Source organism: Dermacentor albipictus, chromosome 7 (genome assembly GCF_038994185.2).
Source record: "Dermacentor albipictus isolate Rhodes 1998 colony chromosome 7, USDA_Dalb.pri_finalv2, whole genome shotgun sequence".
Classification (NCBI taxonomy): Eukaryota; Metazoa; Arthropoda; class Arachnida; order Ixodida; family Ixodidae; genus Dermacentor; species Dermacentor albipictus.
In genome coordinates this window covers 47565120-47591363 of record NC_091827.1, presented here as the reverse complement: position 1 = coordinate 47591363, position 26244 = coordinate 47565120, and the positions used below count along the sequence as shown (strand labels likewise).

Genomic DNA, 26244 nt, shown 5'->3' with positions numbered 1-26244 from the left:
GCCCATCGTGAGCACAGAAAGAACGTTGCCGACACTCCAGACTGTGGATTCGGGCTACACGTAAAACGACGCATAAAAGTGACTCGCCCACTGTGCCGGCTAAATAAAAAAAAACAAAAAAACAAAAAAAACGTGGAGCTTAAACTACAAACAAATTTGAAGCTCGCAACTCTTTCGCAAGTATAGTGCACGTAATAAAATTAACGAGAGAGAAAAATAAACGGCGAAAAGGCAAGACGGCGCTTGCTTAAAATGGTCGAGCGAGTTTGTTGAGGCAGGACTCTTCGAAGTTGTCAGTGCTACTCACCGTCCGTCTGTACTGTCTTTAACTGTGCAAAATTTACAGGTTTCTGTGCTTTGAGAGTAAGTGCAGGAATGTAATTTATAACACCGCATCTTTCCTTTTTCTTTCTGCAACAACCTATTCGCTAAGAAGTTTCACAAAAAACGCCAACTCTGAATTCTGCGCCCTTCCCCACGCCCTCCCAAGAAAGAAAAAAAAAGAAATTGACATTGCCTAATTCTGAAGTACTATGCATGGTCTTCAACATCTAGGCATGAATTTTATACGCTCGTCTTCCCCGTCCATACGGACAACACGGATCCACCACCCTACAGAAATATTACAAAAATTTGGCGCAAAATCGCACAAACGTGCGGAGATAGTAGCGAAAGATCTAGGTATCGATGTGCTTTTCCTAAGACGAAAAAAAGAGAGTCTCTAGCGAGCCCAAAGACGGATCGAATGGCCGCGACGGGTCACGTGTTCTAGTAAAAGGATCTTGCGAGTCGTAAAGCCGAACTACGGCGACCTCTCTTGGAGCGGTCTCGGCGCTTTTTACAACTGCGACAAGGATAAGATCGGTGCGTTCCAGAGGCTGCATATTGGCGAGAAACGCCCATTCGCGAAGTTCGTCCCGCCCGTAAAACAAGCGCGAATGGACGGTGAGAGCAAAATGCCAAAACTTTTCGGTGGAATTTCAAATGTGCCCGGAGACGTACGCGGAGACACTTTAGTTGCGAACACGAAACAACGTCGACTGGTAACTCACGTTCTGACGTGTTTTTTTTTTGTGCCCCGCACATTGGTACCGACATCAGAAGTCGCTGGACTATTTTCGTTCGTCCACGGCCTGACTACACCAGTAAAGCTTGGCAGAGATCTTAGCAGAGATAAAAGTCCAGTCAGCCTACTACTTCCAAAGGAAGCAAAACTAGACGAGTTGCTACACCTACATTTTTAAAAGGTACAACGCAAAAAAAACAAGAACGCAGTAAAAAACGGCCCAAAATACGAAAATGTTTCGTTTTTCTTCCACTTTTGTGGGCTGTTCTTATTTATTATACATTCTTGGGTGTATCTTTCAAGATTTAAACTGTTACTCTCCTCGAGTACATAAAAAAAAATTGTTCGCCAAGAAAGAAATACTAGCCAATCAGTAGAGAATTTTAGTACTTCAGTACAGCTTTAGCATTACCACCACTGCGTGGCTGAGTTGACAATTTTGGGCGCATTAGACAAGCTAAGCCGGTTGGAAGCACGCTGAGGCTCGGCGATCATGCGTAACACGGACGGTACATCGGTAGCGGAATGCTAAAGATCTCTACTGAAGACGTTAGGGACTTGCAATATCCTTTTATTCTTCGTAAATTAGGGTGAAGCGTGGATGGAGCGTTCATCTCACTGATGCGACAAAAAATAGGACACTGCGAAGCCTGCCGTATCTTTGCTTTGCTAAAGCTACCGGCACAGTAAAAGCCTGCCTCGTGTTTCGTAAGAGGTCGAATGAATGAAATACCGAGCGAGAAATAATAACCAGCGTTTCTATAAATACGTTGACTTCGCTCTTCTGTGTGACGGTCAATGAAATCTGCAAACGCTGCCCATATGCTATAGGTAACAATGTGGAAAAAAGCTTTTTCATTCCATGAAATCAGAAATAAAAGGGCCCAGGCTGCCTGTTCATTTCAGCGCTGAAGATAATGCACGAAGACATTTTAAAGCGTATATATTGCAACTCGGGAGCTTCTTTTAATATCTGAGGATTACGTCCGAACCATTACGAACCCCTAACGTTTGCTACAGAGCTCCATACGCACATCTTCAAATGGGGACTTATTCAAATGAATAAGTGAAGGTAAGGGCACTCTAGAAAACCCTTAGAAAGGTGGCAAAAAACAGCTATCAAATTCCGGCACAGGAAAATGTTTTAAGAATAGATTCGCACACGTTCTGCCAAGCACGTTACCGCTGCGATTGCATTAGAACTGCTAATCCATTCACAATGCCTATTGAACGACGTGCCACTACGGGAACCTATACAGGCAGATCGGCCATGAGAGATGCCGTCTCGGGAGGTTGAGACCAGTTTTAGCTGCGCGGCGTTTACCGATATTCGGTGATACCTCAGCGACACGGTATTTAAGCGCGCTGCTTTCCAAATCGAGTTCAGTTTTCTCCTCTTGTCACTTGCTCGTCGCGCATGCCTTCTAGCACTAAGTACTAACTACAAGACACGTGATTAGGCACACGCACAAAGTTGCCGTTGCTGAAGAATGCTCGTGTCTTACTTAGGGTTGAATCAAAATTAAACTGTGTGGTTTAAACGTCACGAAACTGCGCAGCCAATTACGAAGGACGTCGTGGTAAAAGGGCCCCAAATGCGTTTTAACTGCCCGTAGTTCTTTAACGTGCACCAAACGCGCGGTGTAGCATCGTTTTTGCGGAGCGCCTCTTTGCGAGCGTGCCCGCCGTGGTCTGGAATAAAACTAGTGACCTCGTGCCCAACATCCTAACGCCAGGGCCACCGAGCCGCCTAGATGGGTGGTTAGAACAAATGAACGAGTTAGCGTTAAACCGCCGTTAGACGAGGTAAGCGGGTGAGTTCAGTGGGCTCCTACTCCTACTGATTGCAAGAAAGCGATCGCTCGCACACCTAGCGTGCTCAGGACGACGGAAATAAGATGTTTGCGTCATCAGTTCCATTATCCTGCGCTGAGAATATCGTTTCCGGCTCGATACGAAAATAGCATCTGCTGCGTGCGCACACAGATTGAATGAGTACGCGTAGCGAACACAAGTTAGCACATGCGGAAAACCAAAACGTACCGCACGTCCAGGAACAGTAACCAGGATGGTAGTTACCCAAGTGTTTCCACAATGTCAGTCAGGTAACGCACAACTAAAGAAACAAGGAAATTAGGAAGTAGGAGCAAGTTCCGTGTCACTTACCAGCTACCACAGTGATGGCTTCGACGAATTGCTCTTTCCATGAGGACGTTCCAATCATCAACGAAATGTTGGCTCTTTGGAAAAGTTTGTCCACTGTGTTCTGCAATAGTACAGAAGAGGACGTTAGTTCGCAGCCGATGCGCCGCCGACTAACCGGCAGGTGTTCAGAAAGTTAAGTATGCCGGGTGACCCAAATGTAGCAAAAACAAAAGCATTTGATCAATCCGAGAAATACTGACACTATAGAAACGCTGCGACTTTCACAGAAATACACCGGAAGACATGAGACGTGTTTTTAATACTCAAGGATTTTGCTCGCATTGCATATCCCGTCTGGCCCCTGGCATTGCGACCACACACGTCCTTTATGGACGTGCAAAGTTAGTTAACAAAGGTTATCGACATCAGCATGCATAACCTGCGCAATGTTTGTTTTCGGTATTGCCTGCCCAAGTGCTGCAGTTTTATGCCGGCCGGTACTTGAGGTATGCGAGAGGTGACAATGATGTGACCGTTCATCTTATTTCAAGGTGCTCTTCTCTGTATCACACAGTTTATCAACGGCGGCGCCAGTCATTATTTATTTATTTATTTATTTATTTATTTATTTATTTATTTATTTATAAAAGTACTTTCCTGATCTCAAGGCGCTACAAAAACGAGTGGTATACATGAACAACAAACAACATGTGTAGCAATGGTGTTTTAACACAACGTATTGTCAGCGGCTCTTTCGAAACTTGCATTGTCTGGAACAGTGGCGATGAAAGCAGGCAGGCGGGTGCCAATCCAGATTTGTTCTTGGAATAAAGGAATCCTGGCACAAGTTTGTTGGACAAAACGGTACACCAACTTTAAAATTTGCGATTACAACGACATGATATGCATGACGAACGTGCTATAAGTTGTTCGTTTAGAGTGAGGTTCAAATAATAGTTCTTACGAAAAGGCACAATGGCACATATTCACGACGATATCGGAGTTCAGGTAAGCTAAAGGTAAGTTGCGTAGACATAGCACTGGCATTAAGAATATAATTAGACAATTTAAAACGAGAATCACGATCTTCAACACTTTCAGTGAGTGGCATTAGAGTAGATTGAGAAAGGTCCAGATTACCAAAGCATGCTCTAGCTTAGGGTGAACAAGTGTCCCGTGGAAAGTTAGTTAAGGTTGGCTCGATGCAGTTTTGAAATTAGGCGTAGGTACCCTAGTGCACGATTGGCATTGTTAATCGTGTATTAAATTTGTATCGCGTATTCAGTTTGAAAGGCGCTTCTCTGTATTGCACGCTTTGTCAACTAATGCCGGCACTAGTCGTTGTTAAAACGATGCAGCTTGTCTGTACCACGCGGTTCAATCACGAGAGCCACTAGTCCATGGTGCCCTGTCGCGTTACGCACAAACCGTAAACTAAGCGCCGATTGCAATATAACTGCGCTGCCAAAATCTTGGCAAATGTGACAGCCAGCATGCGGCAAAGCTAAGTACAGAAATATTTAGAAAACACACTATTAGATACACTACCTTGCGCTTTCGTACCAAACATCCATTTAACATCTGCTTATTTATGAAGTCGTTATACACTCCGACATACTTTTTTTTCGTATGCAATTGCTTCTTGTTAACGGTTTTCATAAAAAGCGCTAAAGACGAAGACGAAGTCGAAGGAACACATACGACAGGACTGTCGTATGTGCTCCTTCGACTTCCTCTTTGCCTTTAGCGCTTTTTTATGAAAACCGTCAAGATGAACCAACTCGTCCAAATCAAGGTATTGATGCTTCTTGTAAACATGCAGATGTTAAGCAGCCATGGCCTCTCTAATGCCACTGTAAATGTTCGTCGTCTGTTTTGCGTCTGTCGGCCGCTTTGAGCTAAGCCACCAAATTAAATGACTAGGTGTATTCTTTTATTTTGTTGATGCGTCTCGTGTTTCTAGCGCTGCGCAGTTAACCGCGCTTCCGCCTCCGAGCTGTCCGTCAATCGACGGCTCTTCCGAGGCGGGGCCGACGTGTACCGACCTTGAACTCCTTGCTCTCCTTGATGCGCACGGTGCAGCGGCATTGGTCACCCAGGCGCGGTCGTCCCATGAGCGCAATCTTCTGCGCCTCGGTGAGCTCGACCTCGGGCACTTCGTCCACTCCGTGCTCGCGAAGCAGATCTGCACCCAGGTCCGCGCAAGCGTGACAATAAGCGTTACAACGAAAGCGAGCGGCGAGCGAGAACGGGCGCACCACCCAGGCGGGAACGCTTCGACTGGGCACAGGCGGAGGCCATTGGGGGAGGCGGAGGCTAAAACACGAGGATGATTCACCGAGCGCCTCGAAGATTAGCAGGCTAGGCTCGTCGGCAATTTGAAAGTGAGTGACGATGGCTTTGCCGTGAATGAAGCGACGCGTTGATGAGTCTGTGAAAATCTGGAGGAAAGTACTTTCTTTTTTTTTCGGCGGTAGCAATTAGCGTTCCGATACGGTTACTTGTTCTCACGGATGAAAAGGAGTATTAGACTCTGGTAATGAGCGGCTCAGCTATCGTTTAGAATAGAAAAAATCTGACGGTATTGAAGACGGCAAGCCGTATATTGTAAAGGAAATTCTTTCCTTCTGTTTGTTTATGAACAGAAAGTGCGAACCCTTCTTTTATCTGTGGTGATTTTTCCTATGAGCTATCGGCTTTAATGTTTATATCCCTAGTAGTTAAGGTTCCAGTGATGTTATCATTGTATGAAAATCTCTCAGAGAAACTTTTTCACTTAAGCAAACAGAATTCCCATTTCGTTTCTTTCGAAAAGGCGTTGATTAGTCAGTAACCTGGCTAATTTTCTTGAGTATCAGTATCGAGTACTTATGTACGTTTTGCGTAATCCTTTTTCGGGAGACTTCTGCTGATGTTAAGAATTTATGCTCAAAATTTTTAATAAATTTCAAGCTGTACTCTTCATCACGAACATTCCAACATTGTTTTGTTCTTACTCTTGTCTTAAAAAAAAAAGAAATGAATCGAAATTGACTGCCCAGTAACTCCAATCGCTGCTAACCTGCAATGGTAAGTTCTGGTTCATCAGACAATATCCACTTTAACGTTGTTAACCATCAAACGAACTGTGGTAAGCCATTCCAGCTGAATAACAATGCCAATGAGAGTATCCGACGAGATCAATACTCATGGTGGCGTCCACTTCTCTGATTTCTATATTATTGTTTGCAAAAGCAAACATGTGCTCCTTCGCGACGTTTTGTCGAATGACAGGAATAAAAAATAAAAACGCGACCAGTTAAGGTATTATGATCGATGTTTTAACAAACGTACGTTATTTGTTTGGCATATGGTACGCCGGCTGCCAAAATGATAGATTCGAGTAGAACTCTGCGTTAAGGTTGTTACGAATGTATTTTAGCATCACAAGATATTTCCAAGGGTATTGAGACCTCTATTCTCACTTGAGCCTAGTTTTTATGGTATATTTGATATGGTGTACATATAAGGTAAGTAACATTTACACTGTTTAAAAAATGGAGGTTTCCACGACAGGTGATGTACAATAGAAGTAACAAATGCACAGGACAATTTTTTTTCATATTTTTCGTTTCGTTACATGGCGCCTTTTGAAGGCATATGCTTTCGCGTGAAGACGGAGAAAGCTGCCCAAAATTGAAATGCTCTCACAAATGACAATGCGAAGTTGACGGTTACGAATGTTGCTGAAAATGACAATGTGTTGGTGGTGTTATGTTGACGTGAGTTAAAAGAGTGCGTTAAAGCGACAGACGGTCTATACAAAAGCAGCTGTGACCTCGTGGCTAAAGTGAAACACGTGACTTTAACGTGGTCACGTGCTCGATGCTTGCACGAATCCAGTGGCGCAACCTTAAAAAAAGAACATGGCAAGCATACTGGGCCCCATGATGATCAAGCTCCCTTGATCTCAACATGTGACAGAATGAATTTTTGACTGACAGAAGTTGCCTGTTGGTATTCTCTTCAGTTATTGTTCTTTTATTAGCCCCCCCCCCCCCCCCCCACAAAAAAAAAAGGAGAAACAGAACAACGCAATATCGTCATTCGTCTGTTTTTTTTTTTTACAACAAAATCAAAGTGCCAGCGTATACCCAAGTGTGCTTAAATTGCCCTCATAGCAGCGTCGCTCATAAGGTGCTCATTGTGCCTATGTAAGAGTTACGGGCCGTAATATGGTGGTTTTGAGTGGCTCGAGATGCACAGCTGCTTCCGGTATAGGCCCTGTCGCGTCACGTGACAGTATGAGCACAGTGTGGTTGGTGCAGGGCGCGCATGCACGTATGACGAGCGCAGCCAGACATGCGTCACGACTGCATGCCGAAAAAAAAAGATCCTAGCTGGTTTTGCGAGTGTTCACATGCACCAGCTTTCGTTTTGTTTGTATCACGAGATTACGACCATTCAAGTAAGACTGAACCAATCACGGGGAAACTTTCAAAGTCCAGCGACCCACCTTGACAACTCATCTTGAGGCATTTGTGCAAAGCTCGTGAAACACACAAAAACTACAGTAAAACAAGCGCGCAGCAAACTGCAGTTTCGTGTCGCGTGACCTGTGCACGAATCTCAAGATGAATACATTGCGCCTTGCTCAGTTGCCAGGCCTAATCCACCTTGGCAAGCATACAAAAGCTGACGTACCGTAAACAGTTCAGGTTGGCTATAGAGGGGGATACTTAGACCTGGTAAATCTGCCAGAACTAATTTGACTTAAGTAGTACAGCCGAGGACGAAGCATTAAGGGGAAGCCCGACACTCGTTTGCGAGCTAGATTTAGGGTCTTACTTTGAAGACAACAGATATATCTGTCTCGAGGAACGTTATCGAGCAAAAAAAGAAAAAGTTGGGCCACTCGGACTTCTGAAAGTTTGCGTGAAGGCATCAGTTTTGTCATGGCAACAGGAGCGTTCAACAGAATGTTACTAGGAACATTCAGGATTTCTGCGGATTATGTAAATGTAGGAGGTCTCTAAGAGTAGCTGGGGGATAGTAAGCGGCACACCCTGACGAGGTTGAAATGTAGCGCGAGCAACCGTAAATGAACACATACGGTCGAAGACGTGTATTTGCACTTTGTGTGTGCGTTTCATTTTGAGATTTTCGCGCTACTTCTCAACCTCGTCAATCTACTATGGAAAACATTCGCAAAATATCATACTAAATGAAATATTACGCACACGATCGTTCCAGCACGTGAAAAGGTTGCCTTTCAAAATTATCAAAGTAGGGCAACTGCAATGATTAAGACATTAAGGAATTTGGAGTTCTGTTTGCAGGAGTATAAACTACATAACGTTGCTTTTTTTTCACTATAAGCACTCGGGTCACACAGTTTAGTGTTTAGTTTTGAGGTAATTAGTTCCGTAGTTATTTTTTGACAGTTATGGAGAAAAAGAGCAAGCCTAGCGATTGATTTATGATGTCTCTGTAGTAACACCCAATGGAAGCGGGGCTGTAATTTGCATCCTATTGTCGTTGAAAACTAACTATCGTTTTATATTTCCTGACGGTTGTCGCACATGTGCCAGCTAAACTTGGATTTTTACATGAACTTGAATTTTCAGGCGCCTCAAACTTTCGGAAATGCAAAAACTCGACACATTCTGTTATCATGTACCACTAAGTTGACTACCCGCTTTCGATTTGGTAGATCACAGGCTGCCGAGAACATATTATGTCTATGCATGTTCTGTTTTAGGTAGTAGACATTCAGATAGCCACCGAAAAATTGTTGAGTTCAAGTGAACATACAGAGAAAAACATGGATGAGGCGTGTACATAGACACCTTCTTTTAAGATAGCCCCCCAAATAAACTTCTAGGAGTGTACTATTGTGAGCTCCGGGATGTACTATTTCCTTTTTGTCGGACCAATCTTATACCCCACAGAGATGAAAGCAACAAAAAGTTCTATGCTGCAGTAAACAAAAAAATCCATGCTGGAGTCCTGCTAACAAGTCGTTGACATGACAATCTTGAATGTCGAATTCTGGTGATTTCATACAGCCAGCCGTAGAGCAAGTCAGACAGAAAAATGCAAAAAAAAAAAATGAATGGGCGGTCAGGCTATTGCGACTGACGCCACGGACGATGCCAAAAATGTCCAGAAATGCAGCAAAAACAGGCAGAAAAACGGCTTAAACAACGCTCTCCATTGTTCTTGCAGACGCCTCAGATCGTTCTCTTTTAATTGTTTGGTCGCTTACTATAGCCTTATTTGCCTTAGACACACATTTCGTACAAACACGTTTATTTTAGTAGACCAGTGTAAATAGCACGGAGCAATGCCACAAACTCTGTCGTTCTATTTTCATTGTCCTTTTACAGCATAGCTATTAACAAAACAATTTTCGCGTTATGTACACATATCATAGGCCCTAAATATTTTCCTGGCCTTTATTTAGTCCATATGAAGGTACGCACTATTATTGCATAACAATGCTTCAGGTAAAAGTATGCCGATATACACTCAATGACCTATGTTTGGTGCCGCCCAAAACAATACGCTGCTCTCAAACAACATGGGCCGGAACGCAAGTGGTCTGCTGCTTGACTTTCAAGGGTTTAGAACGGTTTCAACATATATATTCAGGAGCAAAAAAATGAGAAACAAGAAACAGCGTCTGGAGGAACTTGGAGGTAACTGTTGTTTAAAGCCGTTTGAGGAAAAAAAAAAGGTTTCAATGCAGGCATAACAGATGACGCTGCCAACCACTCAGGCACAACACAAATCATCGAACAAAGCGGTGACGAAGCGAAACGCTATTCATATTGCTTCCACGTAACGGGCAGGTGAGAGCATCATTCACGATTTCATTCAATGCGAGCAGCGCAAGGCAGTACTAAAGTAAAATCAGCATATAACAGAGAGAAAAATCCGCGTGAGATATAGCCATCGTGATGCATACGCAGGTCATAAAGAAAAAGAAAAAGAAAGAGAGAGAGAGAGAAAAGGATGTAGCTGGCAAGCGCATAACTAGGTTGATATAACCGTGAATGTTTGCAAGCGAATCGGCGAGCAGTGCAGATCGCATAGGGGTCACACGCGTTGCGCCTACCTGATTTCTCATAGGCCAGCTTTTCTTGGATGTAGTAAGGGTCGTCTAGGAACAGGAGGTCAGAGTAGGTGGCACAGGACGACAGGTTGAGATGGGCGGGGGGGGGGGGGGGGGGGGCAGGTTTGGGGACAGGGGACGCACATTTTGAAAACGTTGGGAACAGACGAACCCCCAGTCGAGGAAAAGAAAGAAGAGAAGCAGAGAATAGAAGTAAAGAGAAAGAAACAGAACCTTCAAGACAAGCGCAAACTATTAAAGCTCAACAGAAACAAAGAAAGAAAGAAAAACAAAAACAAAACAAAAGCAAAGTTTGTCGAGCAAGCTTGAAGGGTTTCCAGAATCATTGTGGCACATATTTTATTTTAAATTTATTTAATGTCACTGAGAAATATCGACATGGCCAACATATTTGACGAGCTGAAACTGAATACCATTTGTGTTCAGCCCATGCAGACAACTGCTTTTCCGCACTGTAAACACAATCGCACATGCCCGATGTCCTTGGGGCTGATCTTATTGCGTATCTTCTGAGAAATATTTCATAACCGGCTTGAGAAACTGTGCTCGAATTGCGTATTTCTTTTTCATTGTTTTTTGCGAATAGCATTAGACAAACAAAAATTACGGTTTGGAAAAGTTTCCAAGTATGAAAACCACAGGCTTACTATAAATTGATGAAGCGGTGTTAGGGATCGGGGTTTTAAGGTACTTCTATAGTATTCATAAGCCCATTTATGCGGCCACAATTCGAGAAGCCATCTGCGGCTTCCTGGTCGTCTCTGGCGTCTAGTGGCATTCGAAGAACGGTTATTGCGCTCGCTGGAAACCCTTCACTTGGCCCGTTGTAAGAACGAACGTAGCATTTCTCAAACAAAAGACAGCGGGAAATTCAGAAAAACGCAAGTGAAATAAGAGCAGTGCGACGATATCGTAAGACGGCCACAGTGGAGACAGAGAAAGAAAGGTAAAAAGGTAACATAATATCTTGGCATCATCACACAATGCAAGAAAACAAACAAACAAACAAGAAAGCGCTTCAAAGAGACAGATAGAGAAGACAGAGAGCATGGCATGGCGAAACTACAAAGCGGCACAGATACTGCTCCTACACACTACGTAAGCGGCAGTATAGATGACGTCACTGTATAACGGCCACTGCTACGAGAAAGCCAAGTGCAGCCCAGCAACAGCCTCTACTCACTACGAAAGCTGTACATCATGGAAGGCATTAAGAAAAAACATCCGTTCACAAGACTGAACGGAAGTATCGTGAGTTTCCCGTGCCATATCGCATACACTTGGATTCATTTTTCACGTGCTGCGCTTTCCCCCACGAGACGGCCTCAAACTGCCGATATACGAAACTGAGCGCCGACTATGGAATCATCGTCTTCGCGAAGAATTCAAAGGTTTTCTTTTACTTTTTTAATGAAAGCGAAAGGGTAGTTCCATCGCGAAGCCAGTCATTCAATGAAAAAAACGGGGTACTTCAAGAACGTGGTTGTTTCGAACTATACCAAATTCGAACTGCAGTGCAGTAGTGCGCAATACTGTTGTATACAGATAGCTTTCTTTGGCTCTTCACGCGGTTTGCGGTTTGGTGTGTTTCTGGCCGTTTGCTGTGGGACAGCCGATTTCGGCTACCGGGTGTATGCTGGCTGCCCTCTCACCAAACAGACAGAGTGGGTCACTGGTCATGTGCCCGAACAAGACAACTTGGGCACTGCGCATGCGCTACTGGTATGCACCCTGTCTTGGCCAATCCTGCAGAACGGATGTGCAATGGCGACACAATGGGGTATGTAGCCTAACATATATATAAAAAGGACAGTGCCCGCTTGGTATACACTTTGTCTTGGCCAACCCTGCAGAACGGATGTGCCATGGCGACACAATGGGGTATGTAGCCTAACATATATATCAGAAGCATAGTGCCCGCTTGGTATACACCCTGTCTTGGCCAATCCTGCAGAACGGATGTGCCATGTTGACACAATGGGGTATGTGGCCTAACATATATATCAAAAGGATAGTGCCCGCTCGGTATACACCCTGTCTTGGCCCATCCTGCAGAACGGATGTGCCATGTTGACACAATGGGGCATGTAGCCTAACATATATATCAAAAGGATAGTGCCCGCTTGGTATACACCCTGTCTTGGCCAATCCTGCAGAACGGATGTGCCATGTTGACACAATGGGGTATGTAGCCTAACATATATATCAAAAGGATAGTGCCCGATTTGTACTACACACCTTCGCGTTGAGCGCTGCCGCCTGCTGGTGTCAATGAAACGAAGTTGCAGCCAGGACGCCAAACATAATGCGGGTTTCTGCAGAGTTTCAGCTGGGGTAGCAGTGATTTCAACAGTCCCGGTATTGCAACATGTCGCGGTATCATTTGGCGTGCGTGGTTGCCGGTGAGATATCCGCTTCGCGGGCTTGCTGATGGGAAGCTAAGGTTTCGGAATTCACGGATGGCCCGAGGTGATAAGCAGCGGGTCACACCAGAAAGCTCTCGCTGACATTGACTGTCATCTTCGGTGGTTCCTGCCGAAATGTTTATTCTGGGCTTCAACGTCTTATTGTTGTTCTAACGAAGCTATAGTAAGCAACAAAAAAAAACACACGCGAATTCGGCACTCGTGAAACCTGCTACAGGGTGACTGGGAGGCGCTCCGGGTGAGCGGGAAAAATGCTCAAACAATTTCGCAGCTGTCATTGCATGCCATAGCAATACAACGTCTAAAAAACATCTGTACACCGCGAGATACACGCCGCATTCTGCGTGAAAATATACGAGTTTCGCGATATATTGACATTTCTACAAATTACAGAGGGATTCTTAAGGAAGTTCTTTTTTTTTCAAAGAAAATTTTATTCACTCCGTCGCTGACGGGTTTAGGATAGAAGCTCACAATACGAGCCTGTGCGAATCGTAAGCCGTTTCAAGTAGCGTACAATTTCCGACCATGTCACTAGGCAGACGATTCCATATTCAGCGCACGAAATGTCTCTAGAAGACTTTTGCTCGAGGAACGTTCGATCTATATTAGAAATAAATGTTCAGAAATTTGAGATTTCATGATCCACCTTTCATTCCACAACACTAATGTTTCTATTTCTGCGATTGCCTCCAATAAATTAACTCTAGTTCTGTTACCTAGTGCACTCATGTAATCATTAAACACATTTAGAATTCAAGTTGGTTCATGTTCAATGTCATCGTATTTGTAATTCGCACCTGGGTACCTACTGGCCCATATCTGAGGAGAAGCAGAAAATTACCTATTATACTATAATCCCATGTCAAATATTTATTACTCTTCATTATGATACAGTTATTTTCTGCTTGTCTTGAGGTAACTCCTAAATAAAACATCATAAAAGTACTGACGAAAGTATTGGGACATACAGTTACAGGCAACTAGTCTTAATGACGCCAAAATAGCGAGGAAGTAAACGGGCATCCCATTTATTGCTGTGATTTCTGATGCGTTAGTTTAGGATGCGTGTTTTGAACACCGGACGCCTTTCACACTCGTTTGCATTTATGTTGGAGAATTTACACTCTAAATATATTGTCAAAGGACATCACCTGCGATACACTAGTGGTGCAGGTCGAGGCATCTCTCCTTTGTGCCTCTCTCACTTTCTGTCAAAGGACATTCTACGAGAAAAGGATTCTAGAGACATTTCCAAGATTTTTGAGGACAACGACAACAAAGCAATGTACAAGCCATTGTTTTTTTTTCATCCCTTCGATAACTCAAAAAACAGCCAACGTAGAGGGGAAAGCACAGCATGTGCACGTGTACTTGAAAGCACTACAAACTACCGTTCTCCGCGGAAGCAGTAGCGTGCGACCTGAGTATTGATACTGCCGCCGAGGCAGCCATGTAAGATCTGGTCATCTTCTTCGGCATTCTGGTATACAGGTGTTCGGGTTGCGAAAAAATAAGATGGTTCCGTAAACTCCACCGAAAGCATTAAACTCTCAAAGCGTATTCAGGTGTCTGTTCAATTCAGAAGAAATCCTGTAGCCTCATACGTTATACCTTTGCCACGTAGCAAGCGTATCCGCGAATGTAGCTGTGCACAATAAGCGAATTCTTCTTGTGCAGAAAAAAAAACACTTGCTTCTAGATGTATAACCTTTGTGAGTTATTCAAAAATATAAGAAAAGGCTACCTGTTCAACCACTAATGAAAGCCGATAAGTGTTTCTCTCAGCACTAATTGCACCATCTCCCCTGGCGGTTACGTAAAAACTGCTACTCGCAATACGTTCCGTGTAATTTAACGTGGTCGCGAGGAGTTGCCACATGAAAGATTCACACGTTTTTCACTACAGCATTTACATATAAAGACCACACTTCAACGTCGTACACATGGCACCTAACCACTTGAAGGAGCTTAGAAGTTGCTTCCTTACAAAATTTATAAGTGGCTCACGAGGTGGGTAAAGTGGAGCAAATTCACTGATTCTTAAATAACTACGCCAGAAATATGTGCTTACAATCACGATTACAACTTTTATTCCGGTTTTGAGCTCTGTTTAAGTTAACAATTTAGTGTGAGCCGACACTAGAAGAGCCGACATGACTGGGACAACAATGATTTTTGTCTCTTGCTTAGCCGCCCGAAATCATACGTGCCCTGGGAGGATACATTTAGCTTCGACCAAACTCGAGTATTGTTTCGTCTGCCTTCAGTATTGCCCTGTCAAACATGTGGTTTCACTACTACTGCTCACGAAATGAAAATCATTGCCTCCACTCTGAATACCTGCATGAGCAACTTTCTGTTGGATCTTGTTAGGCAAGTTATTTTGAACGCTCCGGCAGTTAAAGTGCGAATCCGACCGCCTCTACTAACAATTTCAGAGATACACGTATCCAATTCGGTGTTTATGTTGAATTATTACTGAAGTGTGCCGCATATTTTTTTTTTCTTACGCATTGTTGCAACCCAGACAAGACGAAGGAAGGTGACGTAACTAGATTGAACAATTATGCCTCGTTCTGGCCCAATCTGCTCATCGTTTATCGTTCATGTATACTTTACATCAAAGCTCAAATTTACATATAAACGTGCTTTATCTCCTATCGCAGCTTTGGCCACATAATTATCTTCCTGACAACTCGCACTAATGTCAGATAAGCACCACGCGAGTCATTTGGCGACAAGTACATGTTCTCATTAGTTGCTGCATACGAGCTTTAAATAGCTATTCCTGTAGAACACTATCGGTCTGCAATGTCGCGTTCAGTATTGCTGATCTCACGTTAGGCTTGAACAAAAGTACCGTTAACCAGCGTCTACTAGCAATACATGTCGAAAAATGCGACGTCGTCGAAGTAGTGCGTAGTTGGTAACTTGTGATAACGCAAAGTAATAGCTTTAACGTGAGCAGAAAAAAAAAACAGGGTCCTGTGGCAATTCGTTTCAATGTCCGTCCCACAGTACCTTCACGGCATTTCACTGCCCTCGAATATAGAGGTTACCTATGAATAACACAACCTACTCTTTCTCTGCACCATTAGGTTCTTCTTTTGTAAGGAAATATTTATAGACTTACAGGTACGTTGCATTGTGTGATATGAAAAAAAAAAATGAACTCCGCGAATTTGCGCAGTACACTTGGCCGTAGAGTGGCGAGCGTCAAAGGAAGTTACGAATTCGGAATTAGTAGAGAGTTAAATGACAACATGCAACTTCGATTTTGACGAGCACATTCCTCCGTTTACTCCAGTCAGAGGTACGCAACACAAGCACAATAACGAAGATGCATTCAAGAATGCGGCGCCTGCAACGACAACACGAGACGTCACAACCACTTCATAACGTCACGTCACGTGATAACGACGTCACAACCACTTCATAACGTCACGTCACGTGATAACGACACGACACAAGCGACAAATAACCGTGCCCATCAGCGCCAGCAAAGCACGTACGTCTCCTTCGATTTTCCTGAGTACCGGCAAGACGCTAACCGCACAAGTCGACATCTTCCGCGTTGTTATTCACGAGCGAAGTTCCAGCTCTAAAATATGCTTCGTGCCGACTATAGAAAACTGATTATTCCCACGTTGGGATATTCTGCACTTATTGTTTGCGAATATAACGTCAGTATAACTTGAATGACAGTTAGCAATAAGAAAAAAAAACGGTCAGTATACTGCTTCACCTAGTCGTCTTTCGACCACCATTACAGTAAAATTACTGCTGCCACGAATAAATTGACATGCCATGTTTATTGATGATTAATAGGGGGGCTATGGTTTGAGTTCAACCGCAGAGTGACTGAAATGTGCAAGAACACGCGCACAAATGTCACCGACTGCACCTACTACGTGTTTATCGAAAAATTCAATTCCAGTTTCTTTACGTCACTGTTAAATGTAAAGCTATAGTTCTGTTGCATAAACTATGGTTAGCTCTCGAAGGAAAACACAAAAATTCATTTTGCCTCAGCACGCCCAGACTTGCACACATAATATGGTCATATGCAAGTTGAACAAAATCACAGAGCTTGCGGCAAGTATAAACGTAGTTTGCTCACTTTATTGATAATTTGCTTATACGATGTCTAGCTCCCCCGATTTCGCCATGCTATCAATGCGCAAGGCTCGGAGTCCTGTATTTAGCTCAGCAGCTGCGTTCCTGTCAGAGCCTCCTCCCATAACGAGTCGTTTAGACATTTTGCGGACGCGCGACCATTTCTTTATTTCATTTTTGGCAGTGATCATTTTACGCTAACTTATGGGGCACTGTTCAAATACAAACGCAGGATATTGCAATCGAAGCTAATGGCGTCGCCCATTCCCATTCCAGTCGATCACGTCAACCTTTGCGTTTCCTCTGCATCCTTCATAATTACTTTCCGACCCAGTTCGTTCAGCGTACGCAGCAGTCAGGCACATATTTGAGCACTAGGGGCAAACACGCCCACATATGTACACTGCCTCGAAGCTCCAAATGTAATTAGGGCTGGAGAAGTGCGCTCAGCTGCGATTAAGGAAAGGCCACGCCCTCTTTATATTTTTTTGCGTACTCTTGCGAAGCAGAGTGCCCAGAGGGGATCCAATCTCTCGACGTACGATCGCACGTAGTCATACAGAATGTAGAAATCCATATTGCGAATGACGTGGCGACTATAGCCGCAGCTGCCCCGTTTCTGTAGCCTTCATATGGCTAAAAGCAGGGTACCACGAACCAAGGAATAGGTGCCGAAGTCATTAGTATCTAACATATTACTGCGCTCTTGTAACCTCGATTTCTCCACTGGAATCGGGGATTTCGCACCAACTCGTCTCGAAATTGTTCCCTGACAAAATTTTCCGAAAAGGTTTTCCAGATTTCAAGAAATACCTCTATTGAAGGATCTGATATTCCCCAATCATGTTCTATTAGGTTTGAGGCATGCTTTGTAAGAGAGCTCATTTCCGTTCGTCAATTTCATCGCGAATAAACCGTGACTATTATATGTGACGATTTCAGTGTCATCCGCTTCGTTAAATGTTGTTTCCATCGATAGCCAGGGGCAGGAAAAAAATGTCGCGCATATTTTTTTATGCCGACTCACACAAGGTGCAAGCTTGACGCCATGTGAAAAGTTAGGGCGGGAGTATTTGATGTTAGTTAACTGCTCAGTATATTGTGATTAAGCTGCCGGTTCACCGCAAATATCTGTCTGACAATAAATTGAGAAGAAATGTAATACGAGTATCCATATGAATCACTTGCACTGGGTGATTCATTGGGCCAAAGTAGACCCGTTCCACACACTGACCTGTTCCTTAGTTCGAAATAGCCACTAAACGCAACAGCTTTGCACGTGACAAGGTTTAAATTTTGCTACGGTCATAAGACTGCGTATTCTAAACATATTTTAGGGCATGTCCTCTTACTTTCTCTCAAGCTTCATCTAAAGCAAAAAAAAAAAGAATTTGGAAATTTCCCGTTCGTGATTTTCGAGCAGTGCTCCCTATGAAACACGTACTGTACCATTCTGAATCCCTCTTTTGGACGTTTAAAATAAAGAATGCGGCACCATGCCACCCGAAAAGCCCCAAAAGCGGGATGAGATACCTTGAGACAGTGGCCAGAACACTAGCGGAGTTATTTTTGAAGATTTCTCCACAGAGGGAAGCATACAAGAACTGGCCCTCACGTGACTATTACTTGCGCGGCACAAGTGCGGGTATAGTTGATTGCTTTAGCGTTACGCCTCCTGTTACAGAGTTCACGCTAGGGCGCGCGTTTCATTTTTTTTATCCGCTAATGAAGCCAGCGCATACTCGCGTTCTCAATTGATCAAATATCACCACGTGTTGCCGCTGACAAGTTCGCGCTTTCTTCTCCCAATTCGTAGCCACAATTACCGCGCTTCCCAGTCGATAGTCATTAGTCACAACTCCGTCAGTAGCCGTTGGTCAAAAGCTGAAGCCAATCTCCCCCCACCTAAGAGAGAGAGAGATTGGCTTGGCTACTCTTGGCTGCTCTTGGCTGCGTCTGGCGATAGTCATTAGTCAAAACTCCGTCAGTAGCTCTTGGCCAAAAGTTGAAGCCAATCTCCCCCCACCTAAGAGAGAGAGAGATTGGCTTGTCCTGCCACATAGAGAGAGAGAAGGAGAGGGAGATTGGCTTGGCTACTCTGGGCTGCTCTTGGCTGCGTCTGGGTCGCGCGCCCGAACGCGCGATGAGTGATGACGGGTCGAGAGCTGCGGACGTGCTTTGTTGGCGCTTCACCGATGGGCGTTGCCGCGTGGTGTGCGGCCATAAGAGGCGCGGCCACCACCGCCAAATCATCGCAAATCTGGGACACCGCACCTCATTAGAAAGAAATGAGGGAGAGCGAGAGAGAGAGAGAGAGAGAGAGAGAGAGAGAGGAGAGACAGGTCAACCACGTGACGACAAAAAGTTGCTCATGCTCTGGCGCCGCCCACAAGTCGCACGACAACGACAACGAAAGCGGAAAGAGAGAGAGAGAGAGAGAGTAAGAGAGAAAGAAAGTCGGTTTGAATTTCGGTTCCATTTCGGTTCGGAATCGAAAGAAATCGAAAGGCGAGAACAATCCCTATTGTCACTATAGGTGTTGCTACTTTTGTGTACTTTTTTTTCAAGATCCGTCATACTTGCTCGAGTCTTTTCTAACGAGCACATAGTTCATAAGTGAAGAAGCTTTGGAACGTGAGTTAGAAGAGGCTTACTACAAAAAAAAAAAGAAAACTACTACAAGAAACATTTGTATCAGTGACATCTATACCTGCTGCTCTTTCCAGTCCTGTTTTGCTTCACATCGTCTTGTGTCTCTTATGCCATAGCCATTTAACTCCTTAGCTTCTTTGTCTTCAGTTGCAATAAGGATGGAAATATGTTTCCAGATTTTGTTAAGCCTTCGCCAAAGTTTCGCTGGTTTATTGGGAAGTAAGTACGCGCCTGTTTTTTCTAGCCCTCCGTGAAAGCTGGCGTCGTTCACAAATTTCAAAATCTGTTTTGCCAAGCCGACCACGAACAGATTTAGTTCTTGAAAAGCTACAGAAAACCTCCTGACGTACTACAGCGCATGAAGGGAGGGAGTTCAACGGCAAAATTTCTTTCTTTTTTACATTCGCTTTCTTCGCACATCTTTCTTTTTTATTCCACGCATGTAAAAAATATTCGCGTTCACATCCAGCTGTAAATGTTTTAAATGCGGGAAAACCAAATTACGTTTTCCAGAAGTTACCCTCACATCATGTCTCGGAACATGGTAACGGGTGTTAAAAAAAAGGCTTAGAACATAAGAATTGGAAACTATTTCGCAGCATTCGCGATATATTTATTCTTTGCTTTACAGCAAGTTCTCCGACCAGCTGATATAGTTGTTTTACGACCCTGTAGAGCATTTTTTGGTTTTGTTTTTCTCCATTAAGAAGCTGTGCGTAACGGTGATTTCATTTAAAAATAGACAAAAAGAGGTAAAAAGAAAACGCCTTGCTAAGTTTTTTACCGTTTAAAATTTTGGCATCTGGTAGCTCCTTCTTTTACAAAAGGCATTTATTAGAGCAGTACTTTCGATGACCGAAGTACAAAAGCTATTCCGCGACAGTAGATATTTACCTGAGCAAAATCCCGACTTGTCTTCACAACAGCCAGTTTGCTGTCAAGCCCAGCTTCTCTTTTTAAGACTTTTCTCATGCATTTCCTAAACTGTCAGTTTGTTTGAAGAGCCCTCACTTCGTACAAGTGCTCCTCACATTAAGTGTTTCGCCACACGGACATCTTCATTTATTCCTTTGCAACCAACTCGCGCGCTATTAGTATAGAAACGCCTATCGGAACGCATAGCGCCAGGCAACAATTCCCTTAGGTTGTTGTCCAGTTATACGCAACTAAACTTCACTGTCACGCTACCAAGCATTACGGACGAAAGAAAGTAAACCAAAATAAACTACACGAATTAGCCTCCGACATTAGCAACCACGTCTTCGGGACAAGGGCTTCAGAATGAGGGCTTCATCGGGATAAGTTATCTTGAGAAAGGCTTCGGGATGACTATACCAAAGTGAACCTATTTCAGAAACTTTTTGCTCAACTATTAGCAGTAAGTAGCGCACTTTCGTTATAAATCTCAGCAGCAGCAGCGTGTTGGCGTTTTCGTATCGCCGTTCTGAGCAGTTTGCAAAGCCCAAAGCCACAACCCCGAGCCCGTGAGCTCAGGTGTGTGGTGCGGAGTTACCGTTCGCTGATCTACAGTGGCCGCAACTCTACGGCTAAGATCTAACTCTACGGGTAATAGCGATTCGGGCAACTAGAGCATGGCTGCTGGGCACATTACACGGCGAAGCGTGGGACACCTAATCACGCACGAATAAAAGGAGGGCACACAGTGAGGAGACCGAACATTACCTTCCTCCAGTTTCGGTTCTCCCAGTTCGATGTACAGGACGGCGTCCTTCTCGTAAGATTCGTTGTCGATGACAAACAGTGAGAATTCTTGGCTGCGAGTGGGGGAAAAAGAAGAACACGGAAAGAAAAAGGTTAGACGGCGTGGCGCAGTTCACGTATTACATACAAGACCACAATCGCACCTTCGGCGTCAGATGTAGTTTTATTCCAGCATCCAGCACAGAAAGATCCCTGACGCTGAGGTGTGTTTTCAGTACCCTTTGAAAATAAAACAAGAACAGCTTGCTGAACTCGATTTGAGTGGTTGAGTAAGAACAGATGTTATAACGTAAGTGTATTTAGAAAAAAAGACGTAGTCGCCTTTTTTTACGCTTGGTTGTCAGCGGTAGTCACCTAAATAAACGGCCCCAATGCTTCGCAAATTTTAGCTCTGATGTCATATCTTTCAGGATGCTTATAGGTAGTGTTCGTCACAGTGTAAACGTGTTAGTTTATTTGGCAAACACTACACAGCGTTCGCACAAAAGCACATGACGGTAGCGCGGACTCTAACCGCTTTACAAAGGATAGCAGGCACGTAAATAGTTACTGGGAACAGCCAGCTCACCGTCACAACGGCGACATGCTTCTGAATTACAGGAAACAACTTTTTTACAGACAACTGTTCCTTTACATTATCTGCAAAATGAATGAATGAATGAATGAATGAATAACTACAAAAAAGGCAGAGTGATAGAGGAGAACAGTAGACTATAGAAATCAGTTTTTCAGAATAAAACGACAATCATATCGAAACAAACTTGACAAAAGAAAGAAAAGGCGGGAGGGGGGGGGCGCAGTGAATACGATCTTTGAAGATGCACCATATGATCATCATAACAACATGCGCGCGAAACAACACATTCAGGGAAATTCGGCAACCAGCACTGGAGCGAACTTTCGCTTCATCTGCCGAACGTCGACATTCAGTCGACAGGTTGAAATCGACAAACAACTAAAACCGAGAATATTACGCTACAAAACCACGATATCATTACGAGGCGACCCGTAACCGGGTACTCCGGATTAATTTTGATCACGTGGGGTTCCATAACACGCACCTACATCTAAGCACAACAGAGCTTTTTTTTTGCGTTCCTCCTCCATCGAAATTCGTCCGCAGTGGCCCGGGTTGAACAAGGTATCCCAGGAACTGCAGAGCAGCAGCGTAGGCATGCAGCTATCACGGTGGCTCAGTCGCTAAGGCAACACGTTTGATTTCCATACTCATACACGCACAAGCGAAATTATGCGAATAAGTTTCGTGCCTAAATAATCGCAATCATTTTCGGATCTTTGTCACCCTTCCTCTTCACTTACAATCTCGCAGGCCGAATCTATTCCACCACCCCCCTCTTTTTTAAAACTTCCGCATGCAATTTTATAAAGGGGGCGACCATATACCCATTAAACAGCTGTCAATAATATTTCGACCACGCGCTGCATGTTTTATGAATATAAAAGAAGTGAACACGTGATCACTGGAGAATTCTGACGGTTCTCCGCGGTGCCAACGCGACGACAAGTTGAATATTTAATGCGAGCTGAAAGGTCGGGAGAGTTGGAAAGCCGATGGAAAAGTTCGTTGGAAAATAGACACGACCAACATACGACAGGCGAAGCGCCAACCTAGCACTTTTCTTTTTCGATCGACGATTTCGTCGACGGCCTTTCACAAAACACGTCTTAGCGCTCAGTAAAAAAAAAAAAAAGTGATGATAAAGGAAGCGACGCAAATTTTGAATTCACTTGAATATCGACCAGCCGAAGTTCTTGCTTTATGTTTCTTTTGTTTGTCTTGCATGTCCGGGCACTGTGTTGGACGCCCACGGTTGCCACTTTTATGGGCAAAGTGTACGGCCCATGTTTTGCGGTGAGCGCAGACAATGCATTACTCCGGGTAAAACTTTTTTGTCTCTTTTTTTTTCCTTCTTCTCTAACTTCGATTACAGCGTCGAGTGTAACCGCGAGTGCAGGAAGGGCAACTTTGAATTTGCAATCTCGTCAGCGCTTTCGACCCCGTTGTGCAACTCACTCGTGAATGTCGAACTTCCGACTCCCTTGGCGACCCCACGCCACCTCCGGTAATTTTTACCGTTATTTTTTACCAATCCAGAAACAAGATAACACCGCATCGAGCATGCCTGAACATTTCTGGCTTTTTGCTTTTCTGTGTAGAAAAAACAGAAAAGAAACAGAAGTGTTGATGCTGTACAACAGATTTATAGGGTTCGTTGTTGTTGTTGTTGTGGTTGTTGTTGTTGTGGTTGCTGTTGTTGTTGTTGTGGTTGTGGTTCTTGTTGTGGTTGTGGTTGTTGTTGTGGTTGTGGTTGTTGCTGTTGTTGTGGTTGTTGTTGTGGTTGTTGTTCTGGTCATGGTTGTTGTTGTGGTTGTTGTTGTGGTTGTGTTGTTGTGGTTGTTGTTGTGGTTGTTGTTGTGGTTGTTGTGGTTGTGGTTGTTGTTGTAGACAGGATGCTTCTACTAAAAGGACTATGAGCGTTGCGAACGTAACCTTCGCGCAGAGGGGTTTCTGGGCCAGGCGGGCACACTTTGCCGTAAATAACGCAACTTTGAGAAAATCAATTCCAAAAAGTTTTTTACTAGCTTTTTATTAGCACCTTGGGGCAGTTATTTATAAAAGAGAAATTCGAAAGCAGTCACATTTTCATGCATGCTCGTCTCTTTTTTCTTTTTTAAAGTCTTGCGAATGGCACTCAACTCGAGATACCCATAAGCGAATTTCAACTTTCAATCCTCGAAATGTCGAAACCGAGCGCGCCGGCGATCCCGCTATCACGTCAGACGGAAACGTCCCTTCAATGAAAAGCGGTACGAAGTTTGGAACTAAACTTCGTGACAGATACCGATTCGGCACGTTCTGCCTGCCAGGCGCCTGTCGCGATAAGCCGTATCTGTATTTGCCGCCACATGTAACCATCCAAGCTTCGTCAGGCACTTTATCATTCTTCTGCTGTTCATTATTCTCCACGTTTAATTAAACGCTGTAATTTTGACGTTCAGCATATGCTCTAAAGTATGCGAGAACAGAGCACCGGCTAGTTTGAATCAATAAAAAAGAAATACGGAGAAGGGAAAGTTAGACCGACAAGAATCTCACTGACGGTATTATCACCCTAAAGAATAGCTCTTGACTGTAATCCTCTTTCTACTCCTAAGAGAAGAAAAAAAAGAGAAAAAAAAAGGTTCGCTTAACAGACAAATGCTACGTTCCTTTTTCGCCCGGCCGCTCAAAACGACGGAACTGAGATGGAAGCATATCCGGGTGGCAGGTATGGGTTCAGTGTAGTATGCGAATAAAATAGGGTGCAGAAAAGAAATCAAGTACGGAACGACGTGAATTGAGATTTATGGGCTTCTCAGCCAGCGCCGTTACCACTATGGGTGATATCAGGAGAAGAAATGAGAGGTGGAATTTAAAGAAGAAAAAGGAACAAAAAAGAAAGAAAAAGCGCAATTTTGCAGAGTGAGAGCATCTGTAAAACGGCAAGATGAATGAAGCCGATTTCCCCCAACTAGGAAGGTACTAGGCGATGCCGCGAGAGCGATGACTACATTCAGAGGAGGAGGTCAATGAAGTTGCGGAGTTGAGGTGCGTCTATAGATTCTCCTCAGTGAACACCTATGCGACGTAACAAGTTTAATACCACGTTGAGTAGCAAGTTCCGTAGTAATACGTTTGCTAAACCCTACGGAATGTAAATAATGGACAAGTCGCATCATTCCTTTGTAACTGTTATATCGTTTACAAAAATATAGGCAGTTATGTCTGTTGTACGCCTTCCAGCAAGCATAGCGTCCAGCGTTTCGTTTACGCTAACTAACATGTCATTCATTATAGGCTAAATTGCCGATAAACTCCAGAAAAACCAAGAAGCTGTTCACTACAGAAAGTTCAATCATAATACTTAGGTAGAGGTACTTTCTATCAGCGTGGAGATTTTGTAATAGTCACTTCAAGTAAAAACATTTAGTCCAAGGGACTTTCGATAATTGAAATTTGAATTTGCTTTGTTCGTATAAGGAAGTTCGCCACCTGTAGAATCACCGCACGCGTCGGATACGCGAAAAAAAAAAGCAACCAGCACGATTGGGCGCAACGAAGCGAACGTCGAGATCTCACTAGTTTTCGTAATAAGAATCCCGCAGCAAAGTGGACAGTTGGACGAGCTGGTTAACGCCTATATTTCTGACGGCTGAGACCGCAGGAGAACACGGAAAGAAATGACGAACGCAGGAAAACCCCCACCCGTTCTGTGCACTACACTGCGCATGTTTCGTCCAGTTTATGCTATCTGGAATCAGAATTTAGCGTATACTAAGCGCCGCTTTATTAAAAGTCGCAGAGTTGATCAACACCTTGAGAAAGATATAGGCACCCGAGGAATATTCGTATCTTTGTTATCAGTGTTTTACGGCTTTTTTTCTTTCTTTCTTTGCCACATTTAGCGAGGTTGTTGTCGCAGCTTGAGTTATTGACGTCTACTTGAGCTTTCTCGTTAGCGAAGATCGCGTGCCATTGTTCATGTGCACGCGATACGGGAGGCCAGAAAAAAAATAATTATGGAGTGTTACGGGCCTAAGCCACGATATGCTTATCATGCGTGCCATTGTGAGGGACGTCGGCATAATTTTGATCATCTGGGAGTTCCTAAACGTACGCCCAACGCATGGTACACGGGTGTCCTTGCATTTCGCTCCCCCCACCCCTTCCCCCCTACGATATGCGGCCGCCGCGGCCGAGACTCGATCCCTCGACCTCGGCTTGAGCAGCGTAACGCAAAAGCCACCACGGCGGGTTGCGAGACCATATTGCGATGGAACCAATGAGAGCCCAGAATTTTAGCTCACTAGCGCCGCTCCATACAAAAAATCTGCATCTCTTAGGGCAACTCCCTCAGAACGGGTATCTTTGCCGCGAGCTCCACTTGAGAGCCAAAGCTTTGCTCTAAAAAAAATACAAAAAGTAAAATAGAACA

The 26244-nt window shown here is 44.1% G+C and overlaps 1 protein-coding gene across 6 annotated transcripts in view; it reads right to left on the bottom strand.

The window, feature by feature from the left end:
• The window catches only part of Calx (sodium/calcium exchanger 3), a 339781-nt gene that overhangs the window by 14623 nt on the left and 298914 nt on the right, over positions 1–26244 (bottom strand). For 4 of the 6 annotated variants that reach the window (XM_070522204.1, XM_070522200.1, XM_070522201.1 and 1 more), the window contains 4 exons: positions 21209–21300; positions 10311–10355; positions 5257–5396; positions 3233–3332 (listed from right to left, as the gene is read on the bottom strand). In XM_070522204.1, coding sequence (XP_070378305.1) covers positions 3233–3332; positions 5257–5396; positions 10311–10355; positions 21209–21300 — 377 coding nt within the window. The remainder of the gene's footprint in view (positions 1–3232; positions 3333–5256; positions 5397–10310; positions 10356–21208; positions 21301–26244) is intronic. The other 2 variants (XM_070522205.1, XM_070522203.1) reach the window with 1 other exon arrangement.